This window comes from Capra hircus, chromosome 16 (assembly GCF_001704415.2).
Source record: "Capra hircus breed San Clemente chromosome 16, ASM170441v1, whole genome shotgun sequence".
NCBI classification, from domain to species: domain Eukaryota; kingdom Metazoa; phylum Chordata; class Mammalia; order Artiodactyla; family Bovidae; genus Capra; species Capra hircus.
Window position 1 is genome coordinate 75131543 of NC_030823.1, and position 15313 is coordinate 75146855.

The 15313-nt window shown below is 42.8% G+C and overlaps 1 protein-coding gene across 4 annotated transcripts in view; it reads right to left on the reverse strand.

The window, feature by feature from the left end:
* DENND1B (DENN domain containing 1B) overlaps nucleotides 1–15313 on the reverse strand; it is a 271053-nt gene that overhangs the window by 66074 nt on the left and 189666 nt on the right. For all 4 annotated transcript variants that reach the window (XM_018060808.1, XM_018060806.1, XM_018060809.1 and 1 more), the window contains one exon: nucleotides 2425–2526. In XM_018060808.1, coding sequence (XP_017916297.1) covers nucleotides 2425–2526 — 102 coding nt within the window. The remainder of the gene's footprint in view (nucleotides 1–2424; nucleotides 2527–15313) is intronic.

A 15313-nucleotide genomic window follows, 5' to 3' on the forward strand; every position in this document is an offset into this window, starting at 1 on the left:
TTGTGGCAAGACCGTGAGCAGGCGCCCCACGCCCCCGACACGCCCCCGACACGCTCCGCGGGTGCCGCCCGGCCCCGTCGGTGCCGCTCAGCACTGCCGAGCCTGCCCCGGCTCACCTGTGCGGCTCCGTGGTGTTCTCAACAGAGCCACAGGTCCCTGCAGGGGCACCTTCAAGCATCACTTTCTTACGGTTCATGAAGTAGTATCCATTTCAAGAATGTGGTCTCGTTGCGTATGTAAACTATTAAACTGTTCTGTGACTGGTTCCGAGTGACCGTCTCCGTACTTTACATTCAGCCTCTTTGATAAAATTTACTTTAAAAAAAATTCATTGTCTTAGTGAAGTGTAATCGCTTTACAATGTTGTGCTGGTTTCTGCTGTACACGGAGTGAACCAGGGGTCCATGTCCATATATCCGCCCTGCTCTGACCCCCTCCCCCCACCCCCGACGTCATCGCGGGGCCTGGGAGCGGGCTCCCAGCTCGCCAGCACCTCTCACTCGCGGGGCGGCAGCCTCTGTGCGTCAACGCTGCTCTCCCTGCTCATCGCGCTCCCTCTTCATGCCCACAAGTTCATTCTCTACGTCGACATAACATAGTCCTGCACAGATGTGCGTTATGTTAACCTAGCTGCTCTCAGGATGAGGCCAACACTATCATTTCTGAGCTTCACAGAGCTGTGCGCACTGTCCAGCCAGCAGGGCACAGGTGTTAAATCACATAAACCATGTCCCGGCCTGCCAGGGGTGGACAGTGCTGCTATTTGACAGAGAAACAGACACACACAAATAAAAAGCAAGTGAGCAGCAAAGAAACAGACACACACAAATAAAAAGCAAGTGAGCAGCAAAGCCAAGGTCGAGCCCAACTCCATCTGGCTCTAAATGTATATATATGTGTGTGTGTGTATATATACATATATGCTTGCTATAGTTATGTTAAAATAAAAAAAGACCATGTATGAACTTTATCAAATGATAAGGCTAGTTACAGAATCTCATGGTCAAAGGGAAGTGATATGTTATTCTAACCATCCACTCAGTCCTCGACGCCCACATAACTTGAGCTTCACAACTCAGATTCGACAATGGAAGGTGTAACTGTCTCCTTGTGACAAAACACAGGAAGGGCGTGGACACTCACCAAGCGTGCACTGGACGCCAGCCTGGGGCTGCCCTGGGCTGCGAACGTCGGCACTGGCACACCATCCCTCGGCCTGCTCTAACCTGGGGAAGGAATCTTGTCTGCACGGGGGCCCTCCACGGACACACAGCTCCAAAGGGGACCCACTCTGTCCTTGGAAATTCGCACAAGACACCTCTCATCCAGAAACCCACACAACCTGCTTCTCTTTGCTCCTTAAAGAGGTCTATTGGATAAATCTAACCTTTCTTCACATTTCGTAAGGCAGGTATATGGCCCAGAGAGCATTTTCCTAACTCAGATCATTTTTTAAAACTACTTCAGAATACAGATAAACAGTATTGGATTTTTCACCATGCTGATCTGACGCTTATTCTGTTACCTTGTCTCTTTCCTCTTAACAGCAAAAACCATTTCTCCTAGCTTGTCAGTTTCTCAAGGGCATCACTGAGTTTTTACTCATGTCTTTGTTCTGGCCCTGTGCACAGTTGATGACACACTCTAAGTATTCATTAAATGTTGAATTCATATAACTAACTTTACACTTAAAATTGCCATGTGGAATAAGAAAAGTAAGTGTTAAGAAATTAATTCAAATATTAACAGAAACTAAGGCCAGCCTCAATTAAGAGACTTGCGTGATCACACAATAGGATGAAAGATCACACTGCATCTGCACTTTCTGAATTCTGATGTTAAGATGCTGCTTTTCACAATGACAATTATATTTTCTGGGCCAGAAATCAAGACACACAAGCAGAACTATAACTTTTTTCGGAATTTTGAATTTGTGATTGTGGAAAGTCTTCTGTCCATGAATTCTCCAGGCAAGAATACTTAAGTGGGTAGCCACTCCCTTCTCCAGGGGATCTTCCTGACACAGAGATTGAACCCAGGGCTACTGCACTTCAGGCAGATTCTTTACCATCTGAGCCCCTTCCTGGGAAGCCCCTTACAAAGCTTAAAAACTCACATATTTAGGAATCATTTTTTATAAATCGGATTACATTGGGATGGTCCTATAAAAAACCTGGTTTGTTCACCAAGCTGTATCAATCTAACCAAACTAAGATAAGCCCATCGAAGATGCCTAGTCATACTAGTCACGTACTAGTCATGCCTAGTCATAACTAGTCACCACTCTTCCTGCTGTGCATGGGCAGTTTTCTGGGAGGATGTTTCTAATAGCAAAGTTTAGACATAAGCTTACAGTAACAAAAAGCTGTTACAAGTTTCTGATACATTCAAAGTACAAAATAAAACATGGAGGTGCACTCTTACCTGCTTAAAAAGCTGGAGGTTGACTGCAGTTTCCAAGAACTGTTTCATGAGACTTGAACGGTGCTTTACGAAACTCTCCTCGCAGAACGTGATGGGCTCACCCTGGGTAGAAGCAAAGAATTTGGGGATGTCAGAGCAAACCAGTCTATCTGAGGAGGCCCAGCAGGTCACAAGGGAGTGTAACACACAGAGCCAACTTCTAGGAGCTCCAAGTGTTCGAGGGAGTCAGACCCTTACACACACTGGCTGGAGTTGAGGCTGGTAGAAATATTCCTCAACCAATAAGCTTCTGCTGTAGCTTCCTAATCAAGAATCCTTTAGGCTCTTAAAAATGCTGACTTTCAATCTCTCAAAGTAAGAATAAATTCTCTAAAGACAAAGATTTAATATCATCAGAATGATTATGAATTAAATTAAAAATAGCACATCTATTTGCAAAAGCCATTCTGAAGGAGATCAGCCCTGGGATTTCTTTGGAAGGAATGATGCTGAAGCTGAAACTCCAGGACTTTGACCACCTCATACGAAGAGGTGACTCATTGGAAAAGACTCTGATGCTCAGAGGGATTGGGGGCAGGAGGAGAAGGGGATGACAGAGGATGAGATGGCTAGATGGCATCACGGACTCGATGGACGTGAGTCTGAGTGAACTCGGAGTTGGTGATGGACAGGGAGGCCTGGCGTGCTGCGATTCATGGAGTCGCAAAGAGTCGGACACGACTGAGTGACTGAACTGAACAATTATATTTCATCTTGACTAGAAAACATTCTTACTATAAAAATTGCTGCATGATTTTTGCCACTTACGGTATGATCATTCATTTCTTTTTGGTGGTTTAGTTACTAAGTCGTGCCCAACTCTTTGCGACCCCATGGACTGTAGCCTGCCAGGCTCCTCTGTCCATGGGATTCTCCAGGCAAGAACACTGGAGTGGGTAGCCATTCCCTTCTCCAGGGGATCTTACTCTCCCAGGAACTGAACCTGGGTCTCCTGTAGTCCAGGTGGACTCTTTACCAACTGAGTCACCAGGGAAAACCCTGAAAAAATTTTCCTTTTAATTGAAAGGTCTATCAATCACATTCTCTTCCTGATTACAAATGCAATTCTGACTGGATACTTTCTAGATAAAGTCCTAGATAGTCCAGCTGCCTGAACTTACTCTATTTTGCTAAGTGTTCAGAACTCGGCAAGAGTCACAAGTCTCAGGCTCCACTAGACACCCCTCCTCCAAATCACAAGGACTTTCATTCCAAACACAGCTTCCACGTACTCCCACACATGAGCCCAGAAAGCACCCCTCACTGATGGACCCCTGCCACTCGCTGCTGCCCTCCACAGCCCATTCACACAGATGGGGAAAAACAACTGAACTTTATGAACAAGTGAAAACAGACATTAGGGTCCATGATTTGGTCCTTACAGTAAGTCCTCCAGCAATCAACACACTGCAATGAAAAGGGAAAAAGTGAGCTTGTCCATCCACTTTCTTATAGAACTTCAGAAAATATTAATTATCATTTAATTTTAAGGAAAAACTAATGTCTTGATTACAGGTATCTGTAAGTAAAATTCTGAAAACTGTTTCTTGCACAAATAAAATGATGGGACTAGCCATCTTCGTAATTCAGCTGTTACCACTCTGACAGAAGTTAATGACACTATGGAAGCGCCCTGCTCCACAAGGCACCTGTTAGTCACATTCAGTGCTATTTACATTTAAGTTTATTAACATTAAACCAGGAAGTCAGTTCCTCAGTCACACCAGCTGCATCTGAAATGTTCAGCGGCCACAAGGGGCTAGTGGCTACTGTAACACAGGACACGGAACACTTCCTTTATCACAGGAAGTGGTCCTGGACAGCACTGCTCCAGAGGCAAGAAAACAAAATTCAAGCTGAGAATCACAGAAGACAAATCAATAATCTATTAACAGGTGCCACCTACCACCAGCCATCAGCTGATGATCCAAAGTAACGCTGCTGCTGCTGCTAAGTCGCACCAGTCGTGTCCGACTCTGTGTGGACCCATAGACGGCAGCCCACCAGGCTTCTCCGTCCCTGGGATTCTCCAGGCAAGAACACTGGAGGGGGTTGCCATTGCCTTCTCCAATGCATGAAAGTGAAAAGTGAAAGTAAGTCACTCAGTCGTGTCCGACTCTTAGTGACCGTATGGACTATAGCCTACCAGGCTCCTCTGTCCATGGGATTCTCCAGGCAAAAGTTGTGGAGTGGGTTGCCATTGCCTTCTCCAATAGTAACACTAACAATATACATTTTCATATTAATTGTTGCCATTCTTAAATACTATGACTTTTTAAATTGGATTAATTTACATAAATATATTTTGGATCATCAAAAATACACTATACTTTGCCACTATCATAGAAATTACAACCTAATGAGAAAAACAAACAAGCAACTCCGTTAAAGTAAAGATCTGTGGTTTTCGAATCCCCATTATCAGGAATATACCTAGTTATCTGGGGCTCAATAAATGCTTTATAAGAAAACAAATGAAATAGCAAGTGAGATAAAGCCTGCTCTGTATGACATATTATCTTTGCAAAAGCAAATATAAATTTTAAAACTAAACAAAAACCATTGCCTCTAGCAGCAGTTCCAACTATCTCACCGCTATCACAAAGAAACCAGTACGATTCATAATCTTGGTTTTTATTTGATGGATTTTCCCTCAAACGTGTGAGGTTTTATTACCATCTATAATGTCTAAAAGTTGTAACAATGCAGCACAGTCTTCAATTCAACACAGCTCGACCTCCAGCTGAAGATCTCGCAGGCGGCATTTCTTCTGATTGGAGGGACCGGAGGGTAGCCCTGATGTGCTCCTTTCCCAGTCTGGAGCCAGCTGTCATGCCATGCCCAGTTCTAACTGTGGCTTCTTGACCTGCATAGTTTTCTCAGGAGGCAGGTCAGGTGGTCTGGTATTCCCATCTCTTGAAGAATTTTCCAGTTTGTTGTGATCCACACATACAGTCAAAGGCTTCACCATAGTCAATGAAGCAGACATTTTTCTGGAATTCTCTTGCTTTTTCTATGATCCAACAGATGTTGGCAATTTGATCTCTGGTTCCTCTGCCTTTTCTAAATCCAGCTTAAACATCTGGAAGTTCATGGTTCACATACTGTTGAAGCCTAGTCATCAGCCAACATGAATTACCTGGAAGAACTCTGTCCTCACTAATCTCCTAGCAAACGCTTGCAATCTCTTGGGGAAGCAGCAGGGAGAAAGCTCTGGTTTGCTGTCCACGCATCTTTGAAGACACCAATCATGGTAAAAGCTTCCAATGAACCTTCACTTGGTCAACAGCTTGGCCACTAAGAATCTTCAGTTCAGTTCAGTGACTCAGTTGTTTCCGACTCTTTGCAACCCCATGGACTGTAGTACACCAGGCCTCCCTGTCCATCACCAACTCCTAGAGTCCACCCAAACCCATGTCCATTGGGTCAGTGAAGCCATCCAACCATCTCATCTTAAAGATCACCAAAAAGACAAAGTCCTGGCACATCTTAGAATTTTCTCTCAGGGGAAAGAAAAATCAGTCTTGATTAACAGTGCTCTAAAGCTGTATGTGTAAACACACGAGAGTCTCAGCTGCTGGCCCCTTCGGGGTCTACCCTGTGAAACTGACTGTAAGTGCCTCCCTGGTGGGAGTGCCTTTCCATCCAGGTTGAGCTGCATGGCAAGGTAAGAAGGAACACTCCTTAGGATCTTCTGGTTTATTTACAATCTGACTAGAGATCGGGACTGGGATTGAGTGGTTTCTCAAACACTGTCTTGTTCCAAGTAAAGTGACACCATGTCCCGTGTTGGCCCCTGATCTCCCAGTTCACACCTGCAGTGGGAGATCTCATGAGGGCCCTTCTGTGACTTCACAGCAAAGTGAGCTGGTTTTGAACATGAACGGAAGCTTTATGAATCACAGAGGGAAAAGACAGTCCTGAGAGAGGACAGACGTGGACACAACGTGCTGGGTGTGTCTGGAGAGAAAGCGCCAAAGTGAGGTAAGAAGAGATCAGCTGAGGCCTAGAAGCCATCGGACACAAGTAACAGAAAGAACCAGAGTGGGAGGAAGGGCAGGCGGCCAGCCTGGAGAAGGCCTGGGCCACATCCCAAGACATCAGTTCTCTCCTTGGAGACCTCCGGTAGCTCAGAGAAGTGTGTACGTGAGGAGGTGGTGAGATTGTGCCTGTGTCTTAGAATGGAGAGTTTACGGGCAAGAGGAAACAATGGGAACAGGCAGATCAATTAACAGTGCAAAATAAATCAGGCAAGGAGAGACGAACTAGGCGGTAGAAAGAAAGAAACAGTAATGACTTCCATTACCTAACGTTTATAGGACACTAATCATGACTAACAGTAATAACAGTAGCTAATGAGTGCATAACACTTACTATGTACCAGGCACTGTTGTAAGACACTTAATACATATTAACTCATGCAAATCTCAAGCTCATTATCATTACACTTTATACACGATGAAACTAAAACATGGGCTTTCCTGGTGGCTCAGCGGTAACGAATCCACCTGCCAATGCAGGAGGTGTGGCTCAACCCCTGGGTTGAAAGATCCCTGGAGAAAGAAATGGATACTCACCTCAGTATTCTTGCCTGGAGAAGCCCATGGACAGAGGAGCCTGGTGGGCTACAGTCCATGGGGCTGCAAAGAGCTGCATAAGACTGAACAACAACAAAACCTAAAGCTTCAGTAACTGGTTCAAGACTGCAGAGCATTGTTAAGTGCTAGAAACAGGATTCACGCTATGCTCTCGACATCTACATTACCCTATTTCTGGATATCCTAGTCTATATGAAATATTTTATGTATTCCATGTCAGGGAATCTATAAACTTATAATAAGCTGTGATTGTTATTACATTTTACAGATGAGGAAGCAGAGTTTAAACAGATTCACCCAGGTTGTGAGCATCTGAAGTTTGTGTGGTTAATGACACTGCTAAACATTTCATGGCAAAATCAGAAGGACTTATTTGTCAACTGATACACAGCAGTGATTCTCAAAGCTGGTCCAGGGACTCTGGTCTTTCCATAGGATCTGTGACATTAAGACTGTTTTCATAACAGTGCTAAGATGTTATTTGCCCTTTTCACTTTCATTTTCTTGTGAGATTCAACAGAGATTTCGAAAGGCTTCATAATTTGTGATAGTGCAATAAACTGGAGGCAGAATCAAATATAAAAATCCAGCCAATTTCTTTTAAGCCAGATAGTAAAGAGATTTGGAAAAATGGACCATTCTTCTGAGTTATTTAGAAATATAGTTGTTTTTATGAAAACATGTTTTATGGTTATCTTTAGTAGGTTTGTGTTTTTTTTTCATTTTTTAAATTATTTTTTCTATTTTGTCTGTATTGTTTTAAATAAATTAATAAATATTTAGAATACATTCAGTTTTCATTTCTAATATGGTAAATGGTGATAGATATACTGATATACACAGAAGTTCTTTGATGTCCTTTGACAATTTTTAAGTCCCTTGGACTGCAAGGAGATCCAACCAGTCCATCCTAAAGAAAATCAGTCCTGGGTGTTCACTGGAAGGACTGATGCTGAAGCTGAAACTCCAATACTTTGGCCACCTGATGCGAAGAGCTGACTCATTTGAAAAGACCCTGAACCTGGGAAAGATTGAGGGCAGAAGGAGAAGGGGACGACAGAGAATGAGATGACTGGATGGCATCACCAACTCAATGAACATGGGTTTGGGTGGACTCTGGGAGTTGGTGATGGACAGGGAGGCCTGGCGTGCTGCAGTTGATGGGGTTGCAAAGAGTCGGACACGACTGAGAAACTGAACTGAACTGAAGATAGTAAAGACATTTGGAGACAAAAAGTGTTAAGGACCACAGGTATACAAGGAAAAGATGAGCAATGGTGAAAGATGACTTCTGGATTTCTAGTTTGAGGCTCAGAAGATGCTATTGCTTATCAAAGACCAGGAACACAGAACAAAATCCAGATTTAAGAAGAATCTGATAAAATCAGTTCTGGTATATGTCTTGGCTTGGGTTCTGCGCCAAGCCTTAGATGGGGATTCTTGTTCGAGTGGCTTTTTGGAGGATCGTTCTCAGGAAATAGGTCCCAAGGGGAACAGGAGATGACAGGGGGAAAAAACAGGCAAGAATGCGGCTTCAGCCTGAACCCGTGGAAAAGCACAAGTCTTGTGGCTGAGGCCACCCTGCCTTGAGGGGAGGAGGCCAGTTTCCTGCAGCCTGTGTCAGTCAGTTGCTGATCTTTTGGGAGTAAGGGTGGAGGAGAAGATGGGATACCTGGTGAGGCACCACCCATTTAGCCTAGGGCAACTTTCCTCTGGAAAGAACACCAGCCCGTTCAGCCTGGGCTGGGCCTCTAGCACAGGGAAGGGTACAGGGTGTGAAGGTCGCCTGGGGATATGTAACACAAGCTACAAGTTCTAGTTTGGAACATGTCCTGATACCCAGCAATTATCTGTGTAGATAGAGCTAAGTATTAAAGTTAGGCCAATCACCCTAGTTAGGGACAAAGATTTACGCAACTGAGAAATACTTATCTATAATACAATTCATGTTTTTTAATTACATGGTTCATTGACAGAAGAAGTAAGTAAACAAATACACAGTCCGGTGGAGGTACAGAATAATCAGGCAGAAATACTGAAAGGTGGGGAAGAGAAACTCTTCCTGGGAAAACTGTGATGCGCTGCTAAAGGAACCGATTCTCTTGCTCATGGAACAGTGACGAGGCAACGGAAAGGACGGAAACCCACCATCACGGCCCTGGAATGCCACACAAAGGGGCACGCAAGGCAGCAAGAAAATGGCTTATTGTAGGACAGGACGAAGCTCTTATGACAGAGACGAGAAGCAGGCTTTTCAGAGAGGAACCACCAGCGCTAGCCGTGGTCTCATTAGGCATGTCTGTCAACAAACACGTCAGGCAGACGCTTTAACCTCTGAGCTGCCAGGGAAGCCCTCTGAAGGGTGAATGGACGACAGATGAGGTGTCACCACCAGCAGTAAAAACACCGACGTTCGTGCTCGATTTATCTTTTAAAACGTAAAAAGCAGAGTCGTGACCATCCACAGAACAGGGTCACTCTATGTCACCTGTATGATGACTAATAATAGTTAAGATAGAAAGCGCCATGCAGCCAGGACGCCAGAAACTTAACTGCAAGTCACCCGGACCTGATGGTGCTTAAATAACTCAGACTCGGCCTCAGGGGCCTCGGTCTGCTCCAGCCGGAACCCCTGATTCACCTCGAGATGTCTCAGCTTACCTTCAACAGAGAGAAGCCAATTCTGCAGCCTCTGAATATCCAGAGGCGAGTGTGTCTCTCTCTTCTAGTGCTCATCCTCTGCCTTGTGTTAAACATTATCTTACCCGTGACTTCTCGAGGCTTGAGACTAAATCCTTACACATCTTTGCCTTCCCCATAGTACAACACAGTACCTTTATTCTGTGTGTTCAATAAATACCCATTAGCTACTATTTGAGTTATTTTTATAGGATAATTAAGGCACAGGTAAGATATGGATGAAATGGGGCTGCTTTTCCTACCCTTCTATTATGTTCAGCTTCAGAGAAATTATCATTGTTAAATTAACGTAACATTTTTGCTTAGTTTGTTTTTAAGAAGAGATATGTTTCAAGTTCTAGACTGTCCTCCACAGTAGGAAACTTCACAAGAATAAGGAAACACTTAAGAAACAGACCTATACAGACACAGATCTTTACGCTTTAAGAATGCACATGACTTCGTGAAAGTCATGCTGGAAAAAAAACGAAGGTGTCAGGAAGAATGATACTGTACAAAAATGTGAAGCAAAATCCAAAGTGTCGACACAGTACTTATTCAGTTCCTTAACACACTTAATGTTAATGTCCCGGTTAGGTATGATTTATAAACAAACTGAGCAAAAATGTCTGCATAATGATGGTACATTAACATTTTTTAAAATCACCAAGAGATTCTGCCACCAGCTCTCTCATGGGAATCTTAAAAATATAGTTAGGTTCTCACAGAAAACAGTAATAAAAGATTTTTCAGGTTATGAGGCATTTTTAGTCCAACTGTCCCAACGTTTCTCCTATTTGTCAAACAGGGGCCCAGATTATTTTAGTTCATCTTTATTTTAAAAAGAATTTCCTTTTTGTCCATTAGCAAAGCTCATGGAAGCCCAGAAAAGCTTGGGTGTTTGAAACAAATGACATCATCCTAAATATTCAAAGCAATACATTTAAGTATTATCTCTATGTTCTTGGGGTAATAAAGCATATGCTTTTGAATATACTGAGCCATATCTGAACTCATTAAACAATTCTTTAGCACTACCTGTTGGTCAAAAATCTGACTTATTTTTAATAGGTTCTGATGCCAATGATACGAAGAGGTACAAATGATGACCCTTTATTTAGTGCAATCATTTAAAATACTCTCATGTTTATAACAATGCTTTTCTTTCGGAGATCAGCAGAGGGTACTCTGTTTTAGTTACGTTGAAGGAATACTCCTTACCAAACTTACTACGTCTACTATATCATGTTTAATGGTCACAGCTAATAAATAGAGCATTAATTACATGCCAGGCACTGTTCCAGTAACTAACATATATGAACTCATGCTATCCTCTAAACCACCATGAAGGATTATTGTCTTTTTTTTTTTTAACACATGAGGAAATGAAAGCACTAAGAGGTTATCAGCCCAAAGTCATATAAGTGCTTAGTCACAGGGTGAGGATTCAGACTGTTCTAGAGTCTGTGCCTTCATCACTTTTTTCCCATTTACTTAGTATATTAGTTTGACCTCCCAGTTCTGAATTCTTAAAAGTAGCTACACTTGCTGTTGGCTAAAAAAATCCAAAACCGGCTGAATAGCCATTATTTTCCTGAAATCACTTTCCAAAAACTTTAAGGAGTTTTATGATTTTCTCTGCAATTAAGGACAGTGTGTGAACCGTGCCAGCGTACCTTCTAGAGAGTGTAATCTAGAGAGTGTAAGTTAGGCTGGAGGAGAAAAGCGACAACATTTTAAGCGCTGTCACTCGGATGTTCCAAGGGCTTCATTCATAAAACCAGTTACTCTGGGCCGGCACTCAGCACGTGCATTTGGAAGTGAGCATTCCGGTCCTCCAGAGGGCTTTCGCTCACCCCCACAGCCAGCTGGATCCCGAGTGCCACCGCTGAGTGGAGTGGTTTGAGCAGAGGCAGTCATCCCAGGAGGACCAAGCCACACGTGGGCTCACAGGGCAGGAGGAGACAAACTGGCCCCCCAACTCACACACACTCCGTAAGACGCCTATACCACCTGCACCTCTCAAGAATATTCCTGAGACTCAGTCTTCACACAGACAAATACCGAGAGCCTTCCATGTATCTTCGTTCAGAGGAAACGTTAGGTTCAGAAGATGCATCTTGAGGAGTGTGCAGCAAGAGACAGGCAGCACAAGTGGAAACGCTCCACACCAGCTGGCGAGCAGGACAGTGGGAAGAGCGGACACAGACACGGGCCCCTAGCCATCAGCTGGGGACCTCAGTGACGGTTCTTAACCTCCATGAGCATCATTTTCCTGATCTTCAAAATGAAAGGGGTGATAATTTAATGGCTTATAAAGATTCAAGTGAAAGAGTTAATATAAAGGGCCCGTCAATGCCTGGTATCCAGCAGGCACTAAATGGTCAGTTGTCTTAATAGCAATTAAAAAATCATTAATGTAAGTAAGAGTCAAAACCATTCATGTAAGTAAGAGTCAATTAATGTAATTGAGAGTCCCTTGGACTGCAAGGAGATCAAACCAGTCAATCCTAAAGGAAAACAGTCCTGAATATTCATTGGAAGGACTGATGCTGAAGCTGAAGCTCCATTACGTTGGCCACCTGATGTGAAGAGCTGACTCACTGGAAAAGACCCTGATGCTGGGAAAGATTGAAGGTGGGAAGAGAAGGGGCCAACAGAGGATGAGATGGTTGGATGGCATCACCGACTCAACGGACATGAGTTTGAGCAAACTCTGGGAGATAGCAGAAGACAGGGAAGCCTGGCGTGCTACAGGCCATGGGGTCGCAGAGTCGGACACGACTGAGCGACTGAACAACCACCACCAAAATATGCTTATGATGAAAGTGAAAGTGAGAGTTGCTCAGTCGTGTCCCACTCTTTGGGACCCCATAGACTATACAGTCCTTGGAATTCTCCAGGCCAGAATACTGGAGTGGGTAGCCTTTCCCTTCTCCAGGGGGATCATGACAACTCAGGGATCGAGCCCAGGTCTCCCGCACTGCAGGTGGATTCTTTACCAGCTGAGCCACAAGGGAAGCCCAAGAATACTGGAGTGGGTAGCCTATCCCTTCTCTAGCGGATGTTCCCAACCCAGGAGTTGAACCGGAGTCTCCTGAATTGCAGGTGGGTTCTTTAGCACCTGAGCTATCCATGATATAACTGTAACTTCTAAACTTGGCTCATTTCTTTTTTACATTGCTCAGAAAATATATTGAAGATACACGCCTATTATATAAATGTCAAAAAGACTGCATAAAATTTAAAAAATGTGCTTTCAAAAATTTAGAATACAGGAGTTTTTGTAAGGATAATACCTGAGACAATAACAAGTGTTTTATATACAATAAATAATTTTCCTTAAAAACTATTTATTTTGAAAATATGTAAGAAAAAAATGTCTAAGTACATTCAGTTCAGTTCAGTTCAGTCGCTCAGTCGTGTCCGACTCTTTGCGACTCCATGAATCGCAGCACGCCAGGCCTCCCTATCCATCACCAACTCCCGGAGTTCACTTAGACTCACGTCCATCGAGTCAGTGATGCCATCAGCCATCTCATCCTCTGTCGTCCCCTTCTCCTCCTGCCCCCAATCCCTCCCAGCAGCAGAGTCTTTTCCAATGAGTCAACTCTTCGCATGAGGTGGCCAAAGTACTGGACTTTCAGCTTTAGCATCATTCCTTCCAAAGAAATCCCAGGGCTGATCTCCTTCAGAATGGACTGCTTGGATCTCCTTGCAGTCTAAGGGACCCTCAAGAGTCTTCTCCAAAACCACAGTTCAAAAGCATCAATTCTTCGGCACTCAGCCATCTTCACAGTCCAACTCTCACATCCATACATGACCACTCAGCACACTTTAAAAATTAAGTGTACATTCAGCACACTTAAGGTACATTCAGCACACTTTAAAAATTAAGTTTTCATTCGAAGACTGAGTCAAAGAAACGGGAAGACATGCAGAATGAAAACACTATCCTCCGACTCCCAGACAAAACCAGCAGTGAAGAGAGCAGGAGAAAACATCACACATAAAAAGGAAAAACATAGATAAATTAACAAATTCACAAAACGCAATCAATAAAGAGGAAAGATACTCCCTGACAAAATTAAATATTTTCCTACAGATACTGAGAATCTGGCTTTCACCATGCTTAAAAGAAAAGTCAGAAACCCAGTACCCCTATCTGTTTATTTAAGTTCAAAGAAGGAGAAAATTAAGCTATAAAAACTGCAATAATTAATGTCAAACATGGGATTTTTTTTTTACCATTTTAACCAGCACCTAACAACACTGATAATTTAAATCACGTAAGAAAATTTTCTCTTCAGTCTGCTATCCTGAAATCTGAAGTCTATTACAAGTTTAAAAGGGAAAATAAAAACAAAAATGTAGTTTATAAAGATTAGTATTTAAATGTGGCAAAATCACAGCAAAGGGATACTTTTAACTTTCCCCCTGTAACTGTAAACGTGAAACCAATCTCTTTCCAAAACATGTGACATCTAAAATCAATCACTAAGTCTCTCAAACTCATTCCTATGTTTCAATTGATGTTTGATGATTTTAATGAATATGCTCCACTGTAGAATGGATGACTGGTTTCCAGTCTTTTAAAGAAAGAGACCCCGTAACTGTCAATCATCTCTGAAGACTCCCCCCATGTAAGTTATATATACTACATATGGTACTATGAGTTCTACATCATGCTTTAAGAAACGTACACAAATTTCAAAAAGATTAGCAAGCAAATTAGACCATATGCATTTTTCTAGAGACAGCAGCTCATTTGCCTATACATTTACAGACTTCTCTTCGTGACTCAGTAACTCTTCAGACGTACAAGAGCCGCTGGGTGGGAACCAGTCATCTGGAAGTCAGCTCAGAAAGCACACAACCCACTCACATTTGTTCAGTGCTTGTTTAGTGCACACAGTTTATGACACAATTTACACACTCAGCCTGAAAGATAGCCAGAGGGGGGCGTAAGAACTCTCATTTCACAAATAAGATATGGAAGTTGAGAAGGAATAAAGAAATGGGTTCATGTTACACAGCCTAACAATGGTGGAATTCCTTTTAGATAACAGGTCTTATTGCTAACAATATTTTTAACCCATTTGTTCATCTGGTTACAAAAGGGCAATGTAATCATTTTAGTAAAATCAGACTACTTAACCAGTAATTCAGAGGAAAAAAAATTTTTTTTAATTTATATCTTTTTGGGCTACTTAACAACATGGGTCACAATTCTACATAAAATCATTTTAGGGGTATTAAAAAGGAAATGGCAAAGTGAGCTAAGATATGTTAAACAGAAAAGCCCACTTAGAGAAGTGTTATGATTTAGGAAAACAATAAATTTCTAAACATTGCAAAATGTCCAGGTTCTAACACATTTAAACCTTCACATTGTACTTGACATTTCTAAACTAATAAACCCAACTGTCTGGTTAATTTCTTAGTAATCTTAGCAAAACTGGGTAGTCACTCTAAAATGCACTAACACACTTCATTAGTTAAGAGGTAAGAGTTCCAGTTTCAGATAGTAAGCAACCAGGTGCTACCTGCGAGAGAATGTGGGAGACAGTTGA